The sequence below is a fragment of the Nerophis ophidion genome, linkage group LG17 (assembly GCF_033978795.1).
Source record: "Nerophis ophidion isolate RoL-2023_Sa linkage group LG17, RoL_Noph_v1.0, whole genome shotgun sequence".
NCBI lineage: Eukaryota > Metazoa > Chordata > Actinopteri > Syngnathiformes > Syngnathidae > Nerophis > Nerophis ophidion.
Genome location: NC_084627.1, coordinates 6,747,045 through 6,770,579, shown reverse-complemented (window position 1 = coordinate 6,770,579; position 23,535 = coordinate 6,747,045). Strand labels below are relative to the sequence as shown.

At 50.4% G+C, this 23,535-nt stretch overlaps 2 protein-coding genes across 5 annotated transcripts in view; both read right to left on the bottom strand.

Moving 5' to 3' along the window:
- Positions 1-1,746: 1,746 nt before the first annotated feature.
- On the bottom strand, positions 1,747-5,205 carry LOC133535902 (uncharacterized). Of its 4 annotated transcripts, XM_061875949.1 has the most exons (3): positions 4,303-5,205; positions 4,233-4,266; positions 1,747-4,148 (listed from the first exon to the last, which is right to left on the bottom strand). In XM_061875949.1, the coding sequence occupies exons 1-3, from the start codon at positions 5,203-5,205 to the stop codon at positions 4,078-4,080; spliced, it is 1,008 nt and encodes a 335-aa protein (XP_061731933.1). In that variant the 3' UTR covers positions 1,747-4,077. The 4 variants fall into 4 exon arrangements, with proteins under 4 accessions (XP_061731933.1, XP_061731932.1, XP_061731931.1 ...); XM_061875948.1 differs by having other exon boundaries at positions 4,233-5,205; XM_061875947.1 differs by having other exon boundaries at positions 1,747-4,266.
- Positions 1,747-23,535, bottom strand: part of LOC133535883 (SRC kinase signaling inhibitor 1-like) — a 31,249-nt gene continuing 9,460 nt past the window's right edge. Inside the window, exons 2-19 of the mRNA XM_061875907.1 lie at positions 14,716-15,020; positions 13,565-13,606; positions 11,569-11,770; positions 11,362-11,491; positions 11,128-11,299; positions 10,221-11,059; positions 10,067-10,156; positions 9,957-9,997; positions 8,276-8,299; positions 7,714-7,877; positions 7,465-7,640; positions 7,124-7,242; positions 6,898-7,045; positions 6,594-6,831; positions 6,274-6,532; positions 6,071-6,213; positions 5,854-5,994; positions 1,747-5,771 (exon numbers count right to left, since the gene is read on the bottom strand). Of these exons, the coding sequence (XP_061731891.1) occupies positions 5,616-5,771; positions 5,854-5,994; positions 6,071-6,213; positions 6,274-6,532; positions 6,594-6,831; positions 6,898-7,045; positions 7,124-7,242; positions 7,465-7,640; positions 7,714-7,877; positions 8,276-8,299; positions 9,957-9,997; positions 10,067-10,156; positions 10,221-11,059; positions 11,128-11,299; positions 11,362-11,491; positions 11,569-11,770; positions 13,565-13,606; positions 14,716-15,020 (3,389 nt within the window). The 3' untranslated portion in view covers positions 1,747-5,615. The remainder of the gene's footprint in view (positions 5,772-5,853; positions 5,995-6,070; positions 6,214-6,273; positions 6,533-6,593; positions 6,832-6,897; positions 7,046-7,123; positions 7,243-7,464; positions 7,641-7,713; positions 7,878-8,275; positions 8,300-9,956; positions 9,998-10,066; positions 10,157-10,220; positions 11,060-11,127; positions 11,300-11,361; positions 11,492-11,568; positions 11,771-13,564; positions 13,607-14,715; positions 15,021-23,535) is intronic.

Here is a 23,535-nt window from a genome sequence, read left to right as displayed (position 1 = left end):
CTGAAGTAGTACTAGGACACACAGGTGTACTACTACACTGAAGTAGTACTAGGACACACAGGTGTACTACTACACTGAAGTAGTACTAGGACACACAGGTGTACTACTACACTGAAGTAGTACTAGGACACACAGGTGTACTACTACACTGAAGTAGTACTAGGACACACAGGTGTACTACTACACTGAAGTAGTACTAGGACACACAGGTGTACTACTACACTGAAGTAGTACTAGGACACACAGGTGTACTACTACACTGAAGTAGTACTAGGACACACAGGTGTACTACTACACTGAAGTAGTACTAGGACACACAGGTGTACTACTACACTGAAGTAGAACTAGGACACACAGGTGTACTACTACACTGAAGTAGTACTAGGACACACAGGTGTACTACTACACTGAAGTAGAACTAGGACACAGGTGTACTACTACACTGAAGTAGAACTAGGACACACAGGTGTACTACTACACTGAAGTAGAACTAGGACACACAGGTGTACTACTACACTGAAGTAGTACTAGGACACACAGGTGTACTACTACACTGAAGTAGAACTAGGACACAGGTGTACTACTACACTGAAGTAGAACTAGGACACAGGTGTACTACTACACTGAAGTAGAACTAGGACACACAGGTGTACTACTACACTGAAGTAGAACTAGGACACACAGGTGTACTACTACACTGAAGTAGAACTAGGACACACAGGTGTACTACTACACTGAAGTAGCACTAGGACACACAGGTGTACTACTACACTGAAGTAGAACTAGGACACACAGGTGTACTACTACACTGAAGTAGAACTAGGACACACAGGTGTACTACTACACTGAAGTAGAACTAGGACACACAGGTGTACTACTACACTGAAGTAGTACTAGGACACACAGGTGTACTACTACACTGAAGTAGAACTAGGACACACAGGTGTACTACTACACTGAAGTAGAACTAGGACACACAGGTGTACTACTACACTGAAGTAGTACTAGGACACACAGGTGTACTACTACACTGAAGTAGAACTAGGACACACAGGTGTACTACTACACTGAAGTAGTACTAGGACACACAGGTGTACTACTACACTGAAGTAGTACTAGGACACACAGGTGTACTACTACACTGAAGTAGTACTAGGACACACAGGTGTACTACTACACTGAAGTAGTACTAGGACACACAGGTGTACTACTACACTGAAGTAGTACTAGGACACACAGGTGTACTACTACACTGAAGTAGTACTAGGACACACAGGTGTACTACTACACTGAAGTAGAACTAGGACACACAGGTGTACTACTACACTGAAGTAGTACTAGGACACACAGGTGTACTACTACACTGAAGTAGAACTAGGACACACAGGTGTACTACTACACTGAAGTAGTACTAGGACACACAGGTGTACTACTACACTGAAGTAGTACTAGGACACACAGGTGTACTACTACACTGAAGTAGAACTAGGACACAGGTGTACTACTACACTGAAGTAGTACTAGGACACACAGGTGTACTACTACACTGAAGTAGAACTAGGACACAGGTGTACTACTACACTGAAGTAGTACTAGGACACACAGGTGTACTACTACACTGAAGTAGAACTAGGACACACAGGTGTACTACTACACTGAAGTAGTACTAGGACACACAGGTGTACTACTACACTGAAGTAGTACTAGCAGAGTACTTTGACATAAAAGACGAGGTCACAGGCTGAGTGCAGAGGTCAGAGGTCATTTTAATTGTCAAGAAGAATGTCCACAAGTAGAACATAAACATAAAGAACGGACACATAGAAAGGAAGACAAAAACATTGTAAAGTAAACAAAAAAGAACATGAAACCTGAAAAAAAACAAACATCATATAAAAATAAAGGCAAGAAAACAAAACATAAGACAAAAAGAACAAAATGAAAAACAAAAATAATAATAATAAAAAAGAAGATTCAAAAAAGGAACATAAAAGTGAACAAAAAAAATTGAAAATAAAATAAGAGGACCTGAAAATAAACAAAAAAGAACATAAAAAAATAAAGTTAAAAATAACATAAGTAGTAAAGACAAACGGAACAAAAATAAGACAAAAAATAAGATAAAAACAATACAAAACAGAATATAAATGAAATACAAAAAGAACATAAAAGAAAGACAACTAGCACCTAAAAATAAGACCAAAAATCACTTGCCAGCAGGTGGGTGTGGGGCCACTCAGCAACATCCATCACACAAACACAGACACAAGTTTGATTGACAGCTGTCATCTGATGATGGTGATTATAATTCTTGAGGAGCGCGTGCAGGTGGAGACAGCCAGCATGCCACAGGAAACATGTCTATGACATCACTGACAAGATGGCCACTGATTGGTTGACTTCATCATGGCGGGAAAATACAACATCAGAAAAATCATTTACACCAAAACATGCGTAGAAAAATAGAAATAGAAAACATAGATGACATTTTTCTTTTGTACATCTTTTTAACGCTGCACTTCTACCTGGCATCTTTGATGTCACCTACGTGTCACCTACGTGTCACCCATGATGTCACCTACGTGTCACCTGTGTGTCACCTATGATGTCACCTACGTGTCACCCATGATGTCACCTACGTGTCACCTGTGTGTCACCTATGATGTCACCTATGACGTCACCTATGTGTCACCTGTGTGTCACCTGTGATGTCACCCATGATGTCACCTGTGTGTCACCTGTGATGTCACCTATGATGTCACCTACATGTCACCTATGACGTCACCTACGTGTCACCTGTGTGTCACCTATGATGTCACCTACATGTCACCTGTAGTGCCACCTATGATGTCACCTACATGTCACCTAAGCGTCACCTCTGACGTCACTTACGTGTCACCTGTGTGCCACCTATGATGTCACCTACATATCGCCTGTGTGGCACCTATGATGTCACCTACGTGTCACCTGTAGTGCCACCTAGATGTCAACTGTAGTGGCACCTATGATGTCACCTACGTGTCACCTGTAGTGGCACCTATGATGTCACCTACGTGTTACCTGTATTGCCACCTATGATGTCACCTACGTGTCACCTACGTGTCACCCATGATGTCACCTACGTGTCACCTGTGTGTCACCTATGATGTCACCTATGACGTCACCTATGTGTCACCTGTGATGTCACCCATGACGTCACTTACGTGTCACCTGTGATGTCACCTATGATGTCACCTACATGTCACCTATGATGTCACCTACGTGTCACCTGTGTGTCACCTATGATGTCACCTACGTGTCACCTGTAGTGCCACTTAGATGTCACCTGTAGTGGCACCTATGATGTCACCTACATGTCACCTGTAGTGCCACCTATGATGTCACCTACATGTCACCTATGATGTCACCTACGTGTCACCTATGATGTCACCTACGTGTCACCTGTAGTGCCACTTAGATGTCACCTGTTGTGGCACCTATGATGTCACCTACATGTCACCTGTAGTGCCACCTATGATGTCACCTACATGTTACCTAAGCGTCACCTCTGACGTCACTTACGTGTCACCTGTGTGTCACCTATGATGTCACCTACATATCGCCTGTGTGACACCTATGATGTCACCTACGTGTCACCTGTAGTGCCACCTAGATGTCAACTGTAGTGGCACCTATGATGTCACCTACGTGTCACCTGTAGTGGCACCTATGATGTCACCTACGTGTTACCTGTATTGCCACCTATGATGTCACCTACGTGTTACCTGTAATGCCACCTATGATGTCACCTACGTGTCACCTGTAGTGGCACCTACAATGTTGCCTACATATCACTTGCAATGTCACCTATGATGTCACCTACGTGTCACCTATGATGTCTCCTACATGTCACCTATGATGTCACCTGTAGTGTTACTTACATGTCACTTGTAGTGTCACCTACGTGTCACCTGTAGTGGCACCTACGATGTCACTTGTAGTGTCACCTATTATGTCACGTATGTGTCACCTGTATTGTACCTATGATGTCACCTGTGATGTCAGCTATGTCACCTATGATGTCACCTGTAGTCTCTCCTATGATGTCATCTGAAGTGGCACCAAGATGTCACCTATGCTGTTACCAATGATGTCATCCATATCGTCACCTATAGTGTCATCCATGATGTCGTCTATAGTGTCACCTTTGATGTCTTCTACGCTGTTACCAATGATGTCATCTATAGTGTCACCTATGGTGTCATCCATGATGTCGTGATGACACACCTCTGCTATGATGTCATCCATGTGGTGATGACACACCTCTGCTATGATGTCATCCATGATGTGGTGATGACACACCTCTGCTATGATGTCATCCATGATGTGGTGATGACACACCTCTGCTATGATGTCATCCATGTGGTGATGACACACCTCTGCTATGATGTCATCCATGATGTGGTGATGACACACCTCTGCTATGATGTCATCCATGATGTTGTGATGACACACCTCTGCTATGATGTCATCCATGTGGTGATGACACACCTCTGCTATGATGTCATCCATGATGTGGTGATGACACACCTCTGCTATGATGTCATCCATGATGTTGTGATGACACACCTCTGCTATGATGTCATCCATGATGTGGTGATGACACACCTCTGCTATGATGTCATCCATGATGTCGTGATGACACACCTCTGCTATGATGTCGTCCATGATGTGGTGATGACACACCTCTGCTATGATGTCATCCATGATGTCGTGATGACACACCTCTGCTATGATGTCATCCATGATGTGGTGATGACACACCTCTGCTATGATGTCATCCATGATGTCGTGATGACACACCTCTGCTATGATGTCATCCATGATGTGGTGATGACACACCTCTGCTATGATGTCATCCATGATGTTGTGATGACACACCTCTGCTATGATGTCATCCATGATGTGGTGATGACACACCTCTGCTATGATGTCATCCATGATGTCGTGATGACACACCTCTGCTATGATGTCGTCCATGATGTGGTGATGACACACCTCTGCTATGATGTCGTCAGTCACGTCTGCTATGGAGTCACGTGACCTGATGACGTCGCTACAGATGAGTTTCCATAAAGCCACAAAGGAATTGTCATGCAAATGATTCGTTATATCGAGCGCCCATGAACGCCACGCTCGTGAGCATGCCGAGCGGAGGTCGGCCATCTTGGCGGGGAGTGGCCGAGCTGATCCAGAGTCTCCGAAGACGTGGGCGTGTAAAATGAATTAGTCGGCGAAGGAGAACCATCCTTTGTGCTTATCAGTCAGTCCGCAGAGGAGGCTCAGGTGCGCTCGGAGCGTGTGCAGGCGCAGATAAGACGAGTGGAGCTTAGCTTTCAAAAGCTTTCGAGCTTGAACATGTCATGATTACCACAAGGGGGGCAGCAACGACATTCCACACCAAACCGCTTTTGAAGATGAAATAAATGTCTGCCAGTGCGAGCTAGCATGAGTGCTAACAGACAACATGTGATGCTTTCCAATGTTAGCATGGAAATTAGCTTTCCACAAGCTAGCATACCAGCAAAAATCCCAACACGGAGATATAGTAACTTGCTTCCATGGAGGCGGAGCTCCTAAAAGTGGAATACCTGCTGCCCTCCTTCCTGGACAACCTTCACTTCCTCTTTGGACTTGCGGTCTGCATTCCTCTCCAGGTGACCTTGCTCCAGGTGTTTGAGGCGCGCTGCCACCGTCGGACCTTTGAGCAACCCTGGTGTGGTGCTGCTGCTCTGTGGGGGCGGGGACAGCAGCGATAACTGTGTCTGTGTGTCGCCATAGCAACAGTTGATCAGAAAAAAGAGTGTAACATACCTGCAGCTCTGCGACCATCTTATCCTCGTGCTCTTCATGCTGCAAACTTGACGGCGGCGGCGTGGAGGCTGGCCGGGGGTTGTCGGAGGGAGTACGCCTCAGCTTGACGATTGTCTTGGACAGTTGGCCGTCCTCGTCCATCTTCAATGCACAATGAAGACCAACACGTCACAAGAACAAGGTCAACCAACGCTGCCACCTCCAACCTTCAGATCACCTTCAGACTCTTGTTGGCGAGGATAGCATCGCCCGCTCGGCCGGGGCTCAGTCCGAGGGCCGAGGGGAAGCTGCGACGAGGCGGTGGTGGCGGCGGAGACTTGGAGGTCTTCTCACTGCGGCACCTGACCACACCCAGGTCTACTGGCAGCACAACAACGTGAGTCAGCTGACATAGTCCCTGGCACACATGGCAGGACTCACCAGAACCTCGAGGAGGTCCCACCCCCTCCAGGCTGTTCAGCTTCTGGGCCGCCAGCTGCACTTTGTTAGGAATCTGCTCGCCTGTGCTGATTTGTGGCTTGGGCGGTACAGCCGGCTTGTTGATGGTCCTGGTGGCAAAGTCCAGGTCGGGAATGGCCTTCATCAGCTCGGCCTGCGTCTCCTCCAGTAGGCGGTTGATGTCCTGAGCGCTGAACTGGGTCAAGCTAGCCCGCTTCTCCTCCCAGTCCCGCTCGGCCGCCTGCAACCCGGCGCGGGACACATCATCGTCTTCATCCTCACATGACGCTCATGCAACTCACCAGTCTGACCTCGGCCGACACACATTTAGCAGCCGGGCGGCGACTCTGCAATTCATCCGTGGCTCGACCTCTAAAAGTTAGCGGGAGCACGTTGTCCAGCTCAGGGGGGGGCCGGGGGGTGGGCACCCAGTCAGCCAGGCTGAGCGGCGGACTGTCGATGGTGTTGACTTCCTCTGACCTGTTCTGCAATTGGCCAAAGGTGTCTTCCGGGTCCTTCCGGGGGCCCTCGCAGACTTGTCTGCACGCAAGATGTTGGAGGACACAAACGTGGACTACCTGCACAGGAAGTGCGTGATCAGCGTACCTGCGTAGCGCGCTGAGCGTGTCGCTGACGCTGTTACAGCGTTTGAGCAGCGCATCAAGGCGAAGAGGTTCCTCCTTTAAGAACTTGACCGCCTCTACCTCCACCCGCAGAACCACCCGCATCCGACTCTGCAGACCTGGGAACTGGTCTGCAACGATAAAGACTTGCATGAAGACTTGTGTACTGACACCGGACCTTGGACCTTGGACCTTGGAGAGAGACTCACTCTTGAGCTGGCCGAGCGTTTCCTCGAGGTTACTTATCTCCTGACTCCTCTGCTCCATGTCGTGTTCGCTCACCAGGCCACGCCTCCTCTGCAGCTCCTCCACCCACTTCTCCAGGTTGCTGGGAAGAAGATGAGGGTCAATACGAAGCAGAGCAGCATGCGAGTTGGCATGCAACGCGGCAGAATGCAGGTGGACATGCATGGTGGCATACAGGGCAGAATGCAGGTGGACATGCGTGGTGGCATACGGGGCAGAATGCAGGTGGACATACAGGGCAGAATGCAGGTGGCATACAGGGCAGAATGCAGGTGGCATACAGGGCGGCGCAACACTGACTCACTGCAGCTTCTGGATCAGCAGCTCCTCTTGATTCAGGTACTTGAGACGCTCCTCCTCCACCAGGAGCCGCTGTCTCTGCAGGGGGTCTTCTTGGGGCGGCACGGTCTCCAACATCATGCCACTCAGCTCCATCTCTGTCTGTCTCAGGAGGGCTACCACTGAGTCGCGGTTCTCCAGCTGGAACAGGAGAGCGTCACGGGCATCAGTTCTTTCAGAAGAGTGTCTCTGCACATCCGCCAGGTAGACACACCTGCATGCTGCGCAGCTGTGAGAGCTGCATGCGCAAGGTGTTGGTGCTGTGCTGCAGGCCCTGCAGGTGGCGCTGCATCTGCACACGGGACACGCTTACTGGCAGCTCGGCGCCCGAGGGCAGGGGTGGTGGCATCAAGGCCAGCGGGCCCGACGGCGTCACGGCTGCGAGAGAGTCGGGCGTCATTCTCACGCCCACAAAGACCGGCGCACGTTAAAGAGAGTCGGGCGTCATTCTCACGTCCACAAAGACGCACGTTAAAAAGTTCTCATGCATGTGGAGCTGCAGCAGCCGATGGAGGCACAATGACGCTAGCTCGCTACCTCGCTGCACACTTCTTCTAGACGTCTTCAATTAGGATTTAGACTTCACGACCTGTGCCTTCCAAACTCTTTAGTTTGCGCTTTTTCTGCCAACACTTTTTTTGTCCTTTTAAACTCAATCAAAGCAAGAAGGTCACCTGTTTAGCATTCATAGCTTCACTTTCTGATGCTCACAGAACACACACGCACACGCACACAGGACGGAGGGACCGGGGAAGAACTTCAGAAAGTATATCTACCTTTTTTTATCTTAGCAGGTCCAGCTAGAACAAGAAGCATGAGCAGCAATTACAAGCTAGCAAGCAGTTAGCAGTTACAAGCTAGCAAGCAGTTAGCAGTTAAAAGCTAGCAAGCAGGTAGCAGTTACAAGCTAGCAAGCAGTTAGCAGTTACAAGCTAGCAAGCAGTTAGCAATTACAAGCTAGCAAGCAGTTAGCAGTTAAAAGCTAGCAAGCAGGTAGCAGTTACAAGCTAGCAAGCAGTTAGCACTTATAAGCTAGCAAGCAGTTAGCAGTTACAAGCTAGCAAGCAGTTAGCAGTTACAAGCTAGCAAGCAGTTAGCACTTATAAGCTAGCAAGCAGTTAGCAGTTAAAAGCTAGCAAGCAGTCAGCACTTATAAGCTAGCAAGCAGTTAGATAAATGATAAATGGGTTGTACTTGTATAGCGCTTTTCTACCTTCAAGGTACTCAAAGCGCTTTGACACTACTTCCACATTTACCCATTCACACACTGATGGAGGGAGCTGCCATGCAAGGCGCCCACCAGCACCCATCAGGAGCAAGGGTGAAGTGTCTTGCTCAGGACACAACGGACGTGACGAGGTTGGTTATAGGTGGGATTTGAACCAGTGACCCTCGGGTTGCGCGCGGCCACTCTTCCACTGCGCCACGCCGTTAAAAGCTAGCAAGCAGTTAGCAATTACAAGCTAGCAAGCAGTTAGCAGTTACAAGCTAGCAAGCAGTTAGCAATTACAAGCTAGCAAGCAGTTAGCAGTTACAAGCTAGCAAGCAGTTAGCAGTTACAAGCTAGCAAGCAGTTAGCAGTTAAAAGCTAGCAAGCAGTTAGCAGTTACAAGCTAGCAAGCAGTTAGCAGTTAAAAGCTAGCAAGCAGTTAGCAATTACAAACTAGCAAGCAGTTAGCAGTTAAAAGCTAGCAAGCATTTAGCAGTTAAAAGCTAGCAAGCAGTTAGCAGTTACAAGCTAGCAAGCAGTTAGCAGTTACAAGCTAGCAAGCAGTTAGCAGTTACAAGCTAGCAAGCAGTCAGCACTTATAAGCTAGCAAGCAGTTAGATAAATGATAAATGGGTTGTACTTGTATAGCGCTTTTCTACCTTCAAGGTACTCAAAGCGCTTTGACACTATTTCCACATTCACACACTGATGGAGGGAGCTGCCATGCAAGGCGCCCACCAGCACCCATCAGGAGCAAGGGTGAAGTGTCTTGCTCAGGACACAACGGTCGTGACGAGGTTGGTTATAGGTGGGATTTGAACCAGTGACCCTCGGGTTGCGCGCGGCCACTCTTCCACTGCGCCACGCAGTTAAAAGCTAGCAAGCAGTTAGCAGTTACAAGCTAGCAAGCAGTTAGCAGTTAAAAGCTAGCAAGCAGTTAGCAGTTACAAGCTAGCAAGCAGTTAGCAGTTAAAAGCTAGCAAGCAGTTAGCAGTTACAAGCTAGCAAGCAGTTAGCAGTTAAAAGCTAGCAAGCAGTTAGCAGTTACAAGCTAGCAAGCAGTTAGCAGTTAAAAGCTAGCAAGCAGTTAGCAGTTACAAGCTAACAAGCAGTTAGCAGTTAAAAGCTAGCAAGCAGTTAGCAGTTACAAGCTAGCAAGCAGTTAGCAGTTACAAGCTAGCAGCACAAAAGGACATAAACAAGAGCAACAAGATGGAGGCGTGAGATAAGTTCTCCCTCGGACTTACGGGCGGTTGCCGAGCCGTCGCTCGCTGAGTCCATCTTGTCCCTGGTGGGAGGAGAAGGTCATGAAGACATGATGGAAGAGGGAGGAGATGGCCGCCATGTAGTTTCTTACGGGCTCTCAGTGTCGGGCGCCCTATGGAGGACACGTTGCAGCAAACCCGTCAGGCTGGCAATCTGCTTCTCCATGACCTCCATGCGCTCCCTGCCCGGCGACAAGGTCGGCTGTTACCTGAAGGCAAATGTGACTCGTAAACTCGTCACCTTACCTGGTTTCCGTCTCGTTGCCAAGAAGAGGCGGGGCCAAGCCTCTGGCCCCGCCTCCGTCCCCAACCGCCATCAGGCAGAGCTGATCAGAAGTCAGACCCATCCCCGACCCCTGACCCCTGCCCTTAGGACCGTCCCTGCACAGCGAGGACGTCACCGAGTCTCGATGTCTGCCGGGTGACCCGCGGGTGGGGAGGGTGCTGGCGTACGAGTCCCGCATGTCGGGGATCTTCTGAGGGGAGGATGGGGGCGGCACACGCAGACCCATGGCCAACACGGACGCCGCGTAGGCGTCGTTGTAAAGCGGGCCGCCCGGTCTGTAGAGGGCGCCGCCCTCCATTAGCTCTCCTTGTAAAGCGGCGGCCGAGTAGGACGTCAGCGAACGCACAGACCCGCCCCCTCCTCGCCGGTACAGGGAGCCGTATGGGTCGGTCCTGCCCGCGAGAGGCGAGTGCGGTGCACCGGCAAGAGTCATGCGGTTGCTGTCCATGGCCAGAGAGTAGGGGTCAGTGTAGGCCCCCCCGATGCCCACGCGCTCGTCCGCACGCACCAGCACCACGCTCCTGGACCCGCCCACCTCGTCGTCAGGCTTCACATCACGCCGTTCCAAGATGGCGCTGGAGGTGGAGCAGAAAGCCGGCTGGCTGTGGTGGGGGGAGGAGTGCGGGTGGTGGGGTGGGCCGGCGTACGAGGAGGGTCTCCCGCCGCTGTACAGGAGGCGGGCACGGGATGGCGAGCCTTGAGGGGGCGAGGATGAGGCGGAGGAATGCTGGGAGGTCATGGGAGCGTTGCTGAGGCGGCGAGGGGGGGGCGAGTCCTGGGGGGCGTACCCCACCTCCCTCTGTGGGCATGGACAGCAAACCTGCAGTGTTAGGCCACGCCCACCTTGAAAGTTGATGTTTGACTCACCCGCACGTCTCCGTTGGCCAGGTGGGGGTTCTGGCGTCCAGGGAAGGTTCCGTAAATGGGCTCTTTGCAGTAGATCTTAATGACACAGCGGTCCTGGACGTCTCGCGGGTCCTCCAACTCGTAGAAGACGTTCCGGGTCTCGTCTTTAATCAGGAGAGCCGTGCTGGGCGACCTGGACAGGAAGTGGCGTGACGAGGAAAAGGGAGATTGTCTGGGCAGGTGTTGGCGCCTTACCTGAGCGTGGCCATGGTGAGCCTCTGAGGGAACACGTGTACAATGAGCGCCCTCAGCGTGTCCAGGCTGCTCAGCTCGTGACTCAGGTGCACTCGGCGAGTCTCCTCGCCCAACTGCAGCAGGAGGACACCTGCAAGGACGCCAGGAGGCCAGGTGTGCTTCCTTGTCATCCAAACACATCTGGCGGACGTGGACGGCGGTTCTGACCTGGCGCCCGCAGCTTGTTCTGGCTGGAGGAGCGGGCAAGCGGCAGACTCTGGCGGAGGCGGTTCATTCGGTTGAAACCCACGGGAACCTCGGACTCTGACATGGCCTCGAGGTGTTCTGCTGACCCCAAGGGAACCCTGCTGGTCTGCTCCGCCAGAACCGGCTTGGTCGGGCTGAGTCGGGTCACGCGAGGCGCACGACTCTGTGGGGTAAGAAGGTACTGGTGAAGATGGTGGTGGTGGTGGTGGTGGTGGTGGTGGTGATAATGTGGTGGTGGTGATGGTGGTGATGATGTGGTGGTGGTGGTGGTGGTGATGTGGTGGTGGTGGTGGTGGTGGTGGTGGTGATAATGTGGTGGTGGTGATGGTGGTGATGATGTGGTGGTGGTGGTGGTGATGGTGGTGGTGGTGATGGTGGTGGTGGTGATGGTGGTGGTGGTGGTGGTGTGGTGTTGTGGTGGTGATAGTGGTGATGATGTGGTGGTGGTGGTGGTGGTGATAGTGGTGATGATGTGGTGGTGGTGGTGGTGGTGATAGTGGTGATGATGTGGTGTTGTGGTGGTGGTGATGTGGTGGTGGTGGTGGTGGTGGTGGTGATAATGTGGTGGTGGTGATGGTGGTGATGATGTGGTGGTGGTGGTGGTGGTGGTGGTGATGGTGGTGGTGGTGGTGGTGGTGGTGGTGGTGATGGTGTGGTGTTGTGGTGGTGATAGTGGTGATGATGTGGTGGTGGTGGTGGTGATAGTGGTGATGATGTGGTGGTGGTGGTGGTGGTGATAGTGGTGATGATGTGGTGTTGTGGTGGTGGTGATGGTGGTGGTGATGTGGTGTTGGTGGTGATAGTGGTGATGATGGTGGTGGTGGTGATGGTGGTGGTGGTGATGATGTGGTGTTGGTGGTGATGGTGGTGGTGATAGTGGTGATGAGGGTGGTGGTGGTGATGGTGATGATGGTGGTGGTGGTGGTGGTGATGGTGGTGATGGTGGTGGTGGTGATGGTGATGATGGTGGTGGTGGTGGTGGTGATGGTGGTGATGGTGGTGGTGATGGTGGCGATGGTGGTGATGGTGGTGATGATGTGGTGTTGTGGTGGTGGTGATGGTGGTGATGATGTGGTGGTGTTGTGGTGGTGGTGATAGTGGTGATGATGTGGTGTTGTGGTGGTGGTGATGGTGGTGATGGTGGTGGTGATGGTGGTGATGATGTGGTGGTGGTGGTGATGTTGTGGTGGTGGTGATGGTGGTGATGATGTGGTGGTGGTGGTGATGGTGGTGATGGTGGTGATGGTGGTGATGGTGGTGATGGTGGTGATGATGTGGTGTTGGTGGTGATGTGGTGTTGGTGGTGATATGGTGGTGGTGGTGATGGTGGTGGTGATGGTGGTGATGGTGGTGATGATGTGGTGGTGGTGGTGATGTGGTGGTGGTGGTGATGGTGGTGATGATGTGGTGTTGGTGGTGATAGTGGTGATGATGGTGGTGGTGGTGATGGTGGTGGTGGTGATGATGTGGTGTTGGTGGTGATGGTGGTGGTGTGGTGGTGATAGTGGTGATGAGGGTGGTGGTGGTGATGGTGATAATGATGACTGTATCCCATTGGGTTGAGTTTTTCCTTGCCCTGATGTGGGATCTGAGCCCAGGATGTGGTTGTGGTTTGTGCAGCCCTTTGAGACACTGGTGATTTAGGGCTATATAAATAAACATTGATTGATTGATGAAGTGAAGTGAATGATATTTATATAGCACTTCTCTCCAGTGACTCAAAGCACTTCACATCATGAAAGTAAGTTGCATGTGAGGAGGTGTTGGTGCACTGCTGGCAGCAGCTGGCCAAGTGTCTTGCTCAAGGACACAACGGCAGGGACTGGGATGGTGCAAGCAGGGATCCAACCACGCCACCACCAAGATGATGAAGATGGTGATGGTGATGATGATGATGATGATGATGGTGACAACGATGATGGTGATGATGATGGTGATGATGATTAAAGATGCTGACCTTGAAACTCCAGTAGTGACCTTGTTGTTGTTGTTGTTGTTGCTGAGAGGAAAACAAAACATTTATGTCAATAGTTGATCTTCAATCAATCAATCAATCAGTCAGTCAGTGTGCTAATTGTCATTGGCCATCAGAGGTGGGCGTGTCAGACATGCACGTACGTGCACAAGAGGAAGTGACATCACAGCAACTAAGTGCTGTTACCATGGCGATGTCCCTGCTGTCAGGGCAGCCATCTTTGTTCACGCCCAAATTCTTCTTCTTCTTCAGCCACACACACACACACACACACAAACACACGCACACATACACACACACACACACACGCACAAACACACACACACACACGCACACACACAAACACACGCACACACACACACACACACACACACACACACACACGCACAAACACACACACGCGCGCGCACACACACACACACGCACAAACACACGCACACACACACACACGCGCGCGCACACACACACACGCACAAACACACGCACACACACACGCACACGCACACACACACGCACACGCACACACACGTTCACATGCCACCAGGTGGACATACGTTGCGTCACCGCACCAACACACACACACACACACACACACACACACAGACACACACACACACAGACACACACACACACACACACACACACACACACAGACACACACACTCAGACAGACACACACACACACACACACACACGCAGAAGACGGGCTCGCCGCAGAGGAGCGTCTGCAGCGAGGATGAAGGACGAGCGGAGACGGTTACCGTGGTTACTTAGCGAGCGCCGCCTCCATCTCGCCGCTGCCGTGTCTCCATGGCGGCTGTTTCCCGCGCCCTCAGGATGTGTCCGACTTCCTCCTCGCCATAACGCTCCCCTGCCCCTCCCCCTCCCTCTCTCTCTCCCAGCTGTCTGTCACTGTCTCTCGCCCCCCCGACCAGAAATCACCTCTGTGCTGGGTTGCCATGACAACAGCGGAAGGCTTCACCCTGTTAGCGCGTTAGCTGAGCATGCGTGACAGTGATGGTCGATGACATCAGGTGATGATGACGACGGGACTCCGGCAGGTAGAGCGCGCCAATGATGATTTCAACTGGACGGTGCTGATGGGCGGAGCCAGACTTTCAGGCCACACCTACCTGCCGTCCCCTGGCGGCGGCGCCCCCTAGCGACAAGCTGCCAGGGCTGTTGGTGGCGTTGTTCTTTTGGAGCTCCATGCTGGCGTGGCGTTGGCGCTCGACGTCGGCCTTGTGGACGCTGGTCAGGGCCTCCAGGCTCTTGGCCGCCATCGTCTTGTGGCGGCGGTCCAGCGAAGACGACGCCAAGCCGCCGTTGGAGGCGCCGTCAATCCGCCGGGCCCGGATGCCGCCCGCCAGCGTGTGGTAGTCCCGCGGGAACTCGCCATCATTGGCGGAGATCATCGGAAGCTTTCTCTTCTCTCGACCTGCGAGGGGGAGGGGCAAGAGAGGGCGGAGTCAAGTCAAAGTCTTCACAAAAGGAGCGAAGCAAGCGGCCAATCAGAGTCATGCCTGAGCTCTCGGTGGCTAACGCCAACATTAGCTTAGCATCTGCTGCGGTTTCACCACTCCAACACACACACACACACACACACACACACACACACACACACACACACACACACACACACACACACACACACACACACACACACACACACACACACACACACACACACACACACACACACACACACACACACACACACACACGCAGGTGTCCGCAGGTCACATGATTCATGTTCCATCTTTGTGTCAGACAACAGCAAACAGGAAGTGATTGATTGAATGTGTGTGTGTGTGTGTGTGTGTGTGTGTGTGTGTGTTTACGACTTGCAGTTTTATGGTTTCATTTGGCCAAGGTAATCATCCACACACTTCTTGAGCGTGAAAGGTCCCAGTGTCCTTGAACACGTCTTCATGACTTGTAGACAGTGTGTCTTAGCCATAGGGCCGGGGCCCTTGGTTGGAGTGGCATGTGACAGTGTGTCTTAGCCATAGGGCCGGGGCCCTTGGTTGGAGTGGCATGTGACAGTGTGTCTTAGCCATAGGGCCGGGGCCCTTGGTTGGAGTGGCATGTGACAGTGTGTCTTAGCCATAGGGCCGGGGCCCTTGGTTGGAGTGGCATGTGACAGTGTGTCTTAGCCATAGGGCCGGGGCCCTTGGTTGGAGTGGCATGTGACAGTGTGTCTTAGCCATAGGGCCGGGGCCCTTGGTTGGAGTGGCATGTGACAGTGTGTCTTAGCCATAGGGCCGGGGCCCTTGGTTGGAGTGGCATGTGACAGTGTGTCGCTCAAGGAGCTGCCCAGGGTCCACGTGGGCTGGGAGGACATCATGGAAGTCAACACAGCCAGCACTCTTCTGTCCTCAATGCGGTCTAGTGGGCAGCCTAGGATGCAGGCGACTCTCGTAATCACTTTTTTAGCCTGTCCTGGTCTGAGCGTGCTGCTTAGAACACAGCAGAAGACACCACCGTGTCGTAAAAGGTGTGCCAGCAGGGACATGAAGGACCTCAGGCTCCTCAAGAGGTGTAGACCACTTGGGGACTCCGGTCCAGGTTATTGTTGAGGTGAACACCCAGGTATTGAAATGAGTCCACCAGTTCTATATCTAATGCCAGGATGTTGACCGTGTGGGTTCTGGAGCTGACCGTCTTCGGTCCTACTGGAGTTCACCTGAACACCAGTCCACCTAGACTAGGAGGATGACTTCTGGGTACTCCTGCCCGAGGAAGCGGGGTGTGTTCTTGGTTCTACAAGAGGTGGGGTGTGTTCTTAGTTCTACAAGAGGTGGGGTGTGTTCTTGGTTCTACAAGAGGCGGGGTGTGTTCTTGGTTCTACAAGAGGCGGGGTGTGTTCTTAGTTCTACAAGAGGTGGGGTGTGTTCTTAGTTCTACAAGAGGTGGGGTGTGTTCTTAGTTCTACAAGAAGTGGGGTGTGTTCTTAGTTCTACAAGAGGTGGGGTGTGTTCTTAGTTCTACAAGAGGTGGGGTGTGTTCTTAGTTCTACAAGAGGTGGGGTGTGTTCTTAGTTCTACAAGAGGTGGGGTGTGTTCTTAGTTCTACAAGAGGTGGGGTGTGTTCTTAGTTCTACAAGAAGTGGGGTGTGTTCTTAGTTCTACAAGAGGTGGGGTGTGTTCTTGGTTCTACAAGAGGTGGGGTGTGTTCTTAGTTCTACAAGAGGTGGGGTGTGTTCTTAGTTCTACAAGAGGTGGGGTGTGTTCTTAGTTCTACAAGAGGTGGGGTGTGTTCTGAGTTCTACAAGAGGTGGGGTGTGTTCTTAGTTCTACAAGAGGTGGGGTGTGTTCTTGGTTCTACAAGAAGTGGGGTGTGTTCTTAGTTCTACAAGAGGTGGGGTGTGTTCTTAGTTCTACAAGAGGTGGGGTGTGTTCTTGGTTCTACAAGAAGTGGGGTGTGTTCTTAGTTCTACAAGAGGTGGGGTGTGTTCTTAGTTCTACAAGAGGTGGGGTGTGTTCTTAGTTCTACAAGAGGTGGGGTGTGTTCTTGGTTCTACAAGAGGTGGGGTGTGTTCTTGGTTCTACAAGAGGTGGGGTGTTGTCTTAGTTCTACAAGAGGTGGGGTGTGTTCTTGGTTCTACAAGAGGTGGGGTGTGTTCTTGGTTCTACAAGAGGTGGGGTGTGTTCTTAGTTCTACAAGAGGTGGGGTGTGTTTTTAGTTCTACAAGAGGTGGGGTGTGTTCTTAGTTCTACAAGAGGTGGGGTGTGTTCTTAGTTCTACAAGAGGTGGGGTGTGTTCTTGGTTCTACAAGAGGTGGGGTGTGTTCTTAGTTCTACAAGAGGTGGGGTGTGTTCTTAGTTCTACAAGAGGTGGGGTGTGTTCTTAGGACTACAAGAGGTGGGGTGTGTTCTTGGTTCTACAAGAGGTGGGGTGTGTTCTTAGTTCTACAAGAGGTGGGGTGTGTTCTTGGTTCTACAAGAGGTGGGGTGTGTTCTTAGTTCTACAAGAGGTGGGGTGTGTTCTTAGTTCTACAAGAGGTGGGGTGTGTTCTTAGGTCTACAAGAGGTGGGGTGTGTTCTTGGTTCTACAAGAGGTGGGGTGTGTTCTTAGTTCTACAAGAGGTGGGGTGTGTTCTTAGTTCTACAAGAGGTGGGGTGTGTTCTTAGTTCTACAAGAGGTGGGGTGTGTTCTTGGTTCTACAAGAGGTGGGGTGTGTTCTTGGTTCTACAAGAGGTGGGGTGTGTTCTTAGTTCTACAAGAGGTGGGGTGTGTTCTTGGTTCTACAAGAGGTGGGGTGTGTTCTTGGTTCTACAAGAGGTGGGGTGTGTTCTTAGTTCTACAAGAGGTGGGGTGTGTTCTTAGTTCTACAAGAGGTGGGGTGTGTTCTTAGTTCTACAAGAGGTGGGGTGTGTCCTTGGTTCTACAAGAGGTGGGGTGTGTTCTTAGTTCTACTAGAGGTGGGGTGTGTTCTTAGTTCTACAAGAGGTGGGGTGTGTTCTTAGTTCTACAAGAGGTGGGGTGTGTCCTTAGTTCGACAAGAGGTGGGGTGTGTCCTTGGTTCTACAAGAGGTGGGGTGTGTCCTTGGTTCTACAAGAGGTGGGGTGTGTTCTTAGTTCTACAAGAGGTGGGGTATGTTCTTAGTTCTACAAGAGGTGGGGTGTGTCCTTAGTTCTACAAGAGGTGGGGTGTGTTCTTAGTTCTACAAGAGGTGGGGTGTGTTCTTAGTTCTACAAGAGGTGGGGTGTGTTTTTAGTTCTACAAGAGGTGGGGTGTGTTCTTAGTTCTACAAGAGGTGGGGTGTGTTCTTAGTTCTATAAGAGGTGGGGTGTGTTCTTAGTTCTACAAGAGGTGGGGTGTGTTCTTAGTTCTACAAGAGGTGGGGTGTGTTCTTAGTTCTACAAGAGGTGGGGTGTGTTCTTAGTTCTACAAGAGGTGGGGTGTGTTCTTAGTTCTACAAGAGGTGGGGTGTGTTCTTAGTTCTACAAGAGGTGGGGTGTGTTCTTAGTTCTACAAGAGGTGGGGTGTGTTCTTGGTTCTACAAGAGGTGGGGTGTGTTCTTAGTTCTACAAGAGGTGGGGTGTGTTCTTAGTTCTACAAGAAGTGGGGTGTGTTCTTAGTTCTACAAGAGGTGGGGTGTGTTCTTGGTTCTACAAGAGGTGGGGTGTGTTCTTAGTTCTACAAGAGGTGGGGTGTGTTCTTAGTTCTACAAGAGGTGGGGTGTGTTCTTAGTTCTACAAGAGGTGGGGTGTGTTCTGAGTTCTACAAGAGGTGGGGTGTGTTCTTAGTTCTACAAGAGGTGGGGTGTGTTCTTGGTTCTACAAGAAGTGGGGTGTGTTCTTAGTTCTACAAGAGGTGGGGTGTGTTCTTAGTTCTACAAGAGGTGGGGTGTGTTCTTGGTTCTACAAGAAGTGGGGTGTGTTCTTAGTTCTACAAGAGGTGGGGTGTGTTCTTAGTTCTACAAGAGGTGGGGTGTGTTCTTAGTTCTACAAGAGGTGGGGTGTGTTCTTGGTTCTACAAGAGGTGGGGTGTGTTCTTGGTTCTACAAGAGGTGGGGTGTTGTCTTAGTTCTACAAGAGGTGGGGTGTGTTCTTGGTTCTACAAGAGGTGGGGTGTGTTCTTGGTTCTACAAGAGGTGGGGTGTGTTCTTAGTTCTACAAGAGGTGGGGTGTGTTTTTAGTTCTACAAGAGGTGGGGTGTGTTCTTAGTTCTACAAGAGGTGGGGTGTGTTCTTAGTTCTACAAGAGGTGGGGTGTGTTCTTGGTTCTACAAGAGGTGGGGTGTGTTCTTAGTTCTACAAGAGGTGGGGTGTGTTCTTAGTTCTACAAGAGGTGGGGTGTGTTCTTAGGACTACAAGAGGTGGGGTGTGTTCTTGGTTCTACAAGAGGTGGGGTGTGTTCTTAGTTCTACAAGAGGTGGGGTGTGTTCTTGGTTCTACAAGAGGTGGGGTGTGTTCTTAGTTCTACAAGAGGTGGGGTGTGTTCTTAGTTCTACAAGAGGTGGGGTGTGTTCTTAGGTCTACAAGAGGTGGGGTGTGTTCTTGGTTCTACAAGAGGTGGGGTGTGTTCTTAGTTCTACAAGAGGTGGGGTGTGTTCTTAGTTCTACAAGAGGTGGGGTGTGTTCTTAGTTCTACAAGAGGTGGGGTGTGTTCTTGGTTCTACAAGAGGTGGGGTGTGTTCTTGGTTCTACAAGAGGTGGGGTGTGTTCTTAGTTCTACAAGAGGTGGGGTGTGTTCTTGGTTCTACAAGAGGTGGGGTGTGTTCTTGGTTCTACAAGAGGTGGGGTGTGTTCTTAGTTCTACAAGAGGTGGGGTGTGTTCTTAGTTCTACAAGAGGTGGGGTGTGTTCTTAGTTCTACAAGAGGTGGGGTGTGTCCTTGGTTCTACAAGAGGTGGGGTGTGTTCTTAGTTCTACTAGAGGTGGGGTGTGTTCTTAGTTCTACAAGAGGTGGGGTGTGTTCTTAGTTCTACAAGAGGTGGGGTGTGTCCTTAGTTCTACAAGAGGTGGGGTGTGTCCTTGGTTCTACAAGAGGTGGGGTGTGTCCTTGGTTCTACAAGAGGTGGGGTGTGTTCTTAGTTCTACAAGAGGTGGGGTATGTTCTTAGTTCTACAAGAGGTGGGGTGTGTCCTTAGTTCTACAAGAGGTGGGGTGTGTTCTTAGTTCTACAAGAGGTGGGGTGTGTTCTTAGTTCTACAAGAGGTGGGGTGTGTTTTTAGTTCTACAAGAGGTGGGGTGTGTTCTTAGTTCTACAAGAGGTGGGGTGTGTTCTTAGTTCTATAAGAGGTGGGGTGTGTTCTTAGTTCTACAAGAGGTGGGGTGTGTTCTTAGTTCTACAAGAGGTGGGGTGTGTTCTTAGTTCTACAAGAGGTGGGGTGTGTTCTTAGTTCTACAAGAGGTGGGGTGTGTTCTTAGTTCTACAAGAGGTGGGGTGTGTTCTTAGTTCTATAAGAGGTGGGGTGTGTTCTTAGTTCTACAAGAGGTGGGGTGTGTTCTTAGTTCTACAAGAGGTGGGGTGTGTTCTTAGTTCTACAAGAGGTGGGGTGTGTTCTTAGTTCTACAAGAGGTGGGGTGTGTTCTTAGTTCTACAAGAGGTGGGGTGTGTTCTTAGTTCTACAAGAGGTGGGGTGTGTCCTTAGTTCTACAAGAGGTGGGGTGTGTTCTTAGTTCTACAAGAGGTGGGGTGTGTTCTTGGTTCTACAAGAAGTGGGGTGTGTTCTTAGTTCTACAAGAGGTGGGGTGTGTTCTTAGTTCTACAAGAGGTGGGGTGTGTTCTTGGTTCTACAAGAAGTGGGGTGTGTTCTTAGTTCTACAAGAGGTGGGGTGTGTTCTTAGTTCTACAAGAGGTGGGGTGTGTTCTTAGTTCTACAAGAGGTGGGGTGTGTTCTTGGTTCTACAAGAGGTGGGGTGTGTTCTTGGTTCTACAAGAGGTGGGGTGTTGTCTTAGTTCTACAAGAGGTGGGGTGTGTTCTTGGTTCTACAAGAGGTGGGGTGTGTTCTTGGTTCTACAAGAGGTGGGGTGTGTTCTTAGTTCTACAAGAGGTGGGGTGTGTTTTTAGTTCTACAAGAGGTGGGGTGTGTTCTTAGTTCTACAAGAGGTGGGGTGTGTTCTTAGTTCTACAAGAGGTGGGGTGTGTTCTGAGTCCTACAAGAGGTGGGGTGTGTTCTTAGTTCTACAAGAGGTGGGGTGTGTTCTTAGTTCTACAAGAGGTGGGGTGTGTTCTTAGGTCTACAAGAGGTGGGGTGTGTTCTTGGTTCTACAAGAGGTGGGGTGTGTTCTTAGTTCTACAAGAGGTGGGGTGTGTTCTTGGTTCTACAAGAGGTGGGGTGTGTTCTTAGTTCTACAAGAGGTGGGGTGTGTTCTTAGTTCTACAAGAGGTGGGGTGTGTTCTTAGGTCTACAAGAGGTGGGGTGTGTTCTTGGTTCTACAAGAGGTGGGGTGTGTTCTTAGTTCTACAAGAGGTGGGGTGTGTTCTTAGTTCTACAAGAGGTGGGGTGTGTTCTTAGTTCTACAAGAGGTGGGGTGTGTCCTTAGTTCTACAAGAGGTGGGGTGTGTTCTTAGTTCTACAAGAGGTGGGGTGTGTTCTTAGTTCTACAAGAGGTGGGGTGTGTTCTTGGTTCTACAAGAGGTGGGGTGTGTCCTTAGTTCTACAAGAGGTGGGGTGTGTTCTTAGTTCTACAAGAGGTGGGGTGTGTTCTTGGTTCTACAAGAGGTGGGGTGTGTCCTTAGTTCTACAAGAGGTGGGGTGTGTCCTTAGTTCTACAAGAGGTGGGGTGTGTTCTTGGTTCTACAAGAGGTGGGGTGTGTCCTTAGTTCTACAAGAGGTGGGGTGTGTCCTTAGTTCTACAAGAGGTGGGGTGTGTTCTTGGTTCTACAAGAGGTGGGGTGTGTCCTTAGTTCTACAAGAGGTGGGGTGTGTTCTGAGTTCTACAAGGGGTGGGGTGTGTTCTTAGTTCTACAAGATGTGGGGTGTGTTCTGAGTTCTACAAGAGGTGGGGTGTGTTCTTAGTTCTACAAGAGGTGGGGTGTGTTCTTAGTTCTACAAGAGGTGGGGTGTGTTCTGAGTTCTACAAGAGGTGGGGTGTGTTCTGATTTCTACAAGATGTGGGGTGTGTTCTGAGTTCTACAAGAGGTGGGGTGTGTTCTTGGTTCTACAAGAGGTGGGGTGTGTCCTTAGTTCTACAAGAGGTGGGCTGTGTTCTTAGTTCTACAAGAGGTGGGGTGTGTTCTTAGTTCTACAAGAGGTGGGGTGTGTTCTTAGTTCTACAAGAGGTGGGGTGTGTTCTTAGTTCTACAAGAGGTGGGGTGTGTTCTTAGTTCTACAAGAGGTGGGGTGTGTTCTTAGTTCTACAAGAGGTGGGGTGTGTTCTTAGTTCTACAAGAGGTGGGGTGTGTTCTTAGTTCTACAAGAGGTGGGGTGTGTTCTTAGTTCTACAAGAGGTGGGGTGTGTCCTTAGTTCTACAAGAGGTGGGGTGTGTTCTTAGGTCTACAAGAGGTGGGGTGTGTTCTTAGTTCTACAAGAGGTGGGGTGTGTTCTTAGTTCTACAAGAGGTGGGGTGTGTTCTTAGTTCTACAAGAGGTGGGGTGTGTTCTTAGTTCTATAAGAGGTGGGGTGTGTTCTTAGTTCTACAAGAGGTGGGGTGTGTTCTTAGTTCTACAAGAGGTGGGGTGTGTTCTTAGTTCTACAAGAGGTGGGGTGTGTTCTTAGTTCTACAAGAGGTGGGCTGTGTTCTTAGTTCTACAAGAGGTGGGGTGTGTTCTTAGTTCTACAAGAGGTGGGGTGTGTCCTTAGTTCTACAAGAGGTGGGGTGTGTTCTTAGTTCTACAAGAGGTGGGGTGTGTTCTTGGTTCTACAAGAAGTGGGGTGTGTTCTTAGTTCTACAAGAGGTGGGGTGTGTTCTTAGTTCTACAAGAGGTGGGGTGTGTTCTTGGTTCTACAAGAAGTGGGGTGTGTTCTTAGTTCTACAAGAGGTGGGGTGTGTTCTTAGTTCTACAAGAGGTGGGGTGTGTTCTTAGTTCTACAAGAGGTGGGGTGTGTTCTTGGTTCTACAAGAGGTGGGGTGTGTTCTTGGTTCTACAAGAGGTGGGGTGTTGTCTTAGTTCTACAAGAGGTGGGGTGTGTTCTTGGTTCTACAAGAGGTGGGGTGTGTTCTTGGTTCTACAAGAGGTGGGGTGTGTTTTTAGTTCTACAAGAGGTGGGGTGTGTTCTTAGTTCTACAAGAGGTGGGGTGTGTTCTTAGTTCTACAAGAGGTGGGGTGTGTTCTGAGTCCTACAAGAGGTGGGGTGTGTTCTTAGTTCTACAAGAGGTGGGGTGTGTTCTTAGTTCTACAAGAGGTGGGGTGTGTTCTTAGGTCTACAAGAGGTGGGGTGTGTTCTTGGTTCTACAAGAGGTGGGGTGTGTTCTTAGTTCTACAAGAGGTGGGGTGTGTTCTTGGTTCTACAAGAGGTGGGGTGTGTTCTTAGTTCTACAAGAGGTGGGGTGTGTTC

What these genes read in the sequence shown, in the direction of transcription:
- LOC133535902 (XM_061875947.1), bottom strand. Translation starts at nt 5,205, where the DNA reads ATGGCCGACCTCCGCTCGGCATGCTCACGAGCGTGGCGTTCATGGGCG. An exon ending in TGGATGACATCATAGCAGAG is followed by an intron (nt 4,267 to 4,302) that starts GTGTGTCATCAC and finishes ATCATAGCAGAG; the next exon opens with GTGTGTCATCACGACATCAT.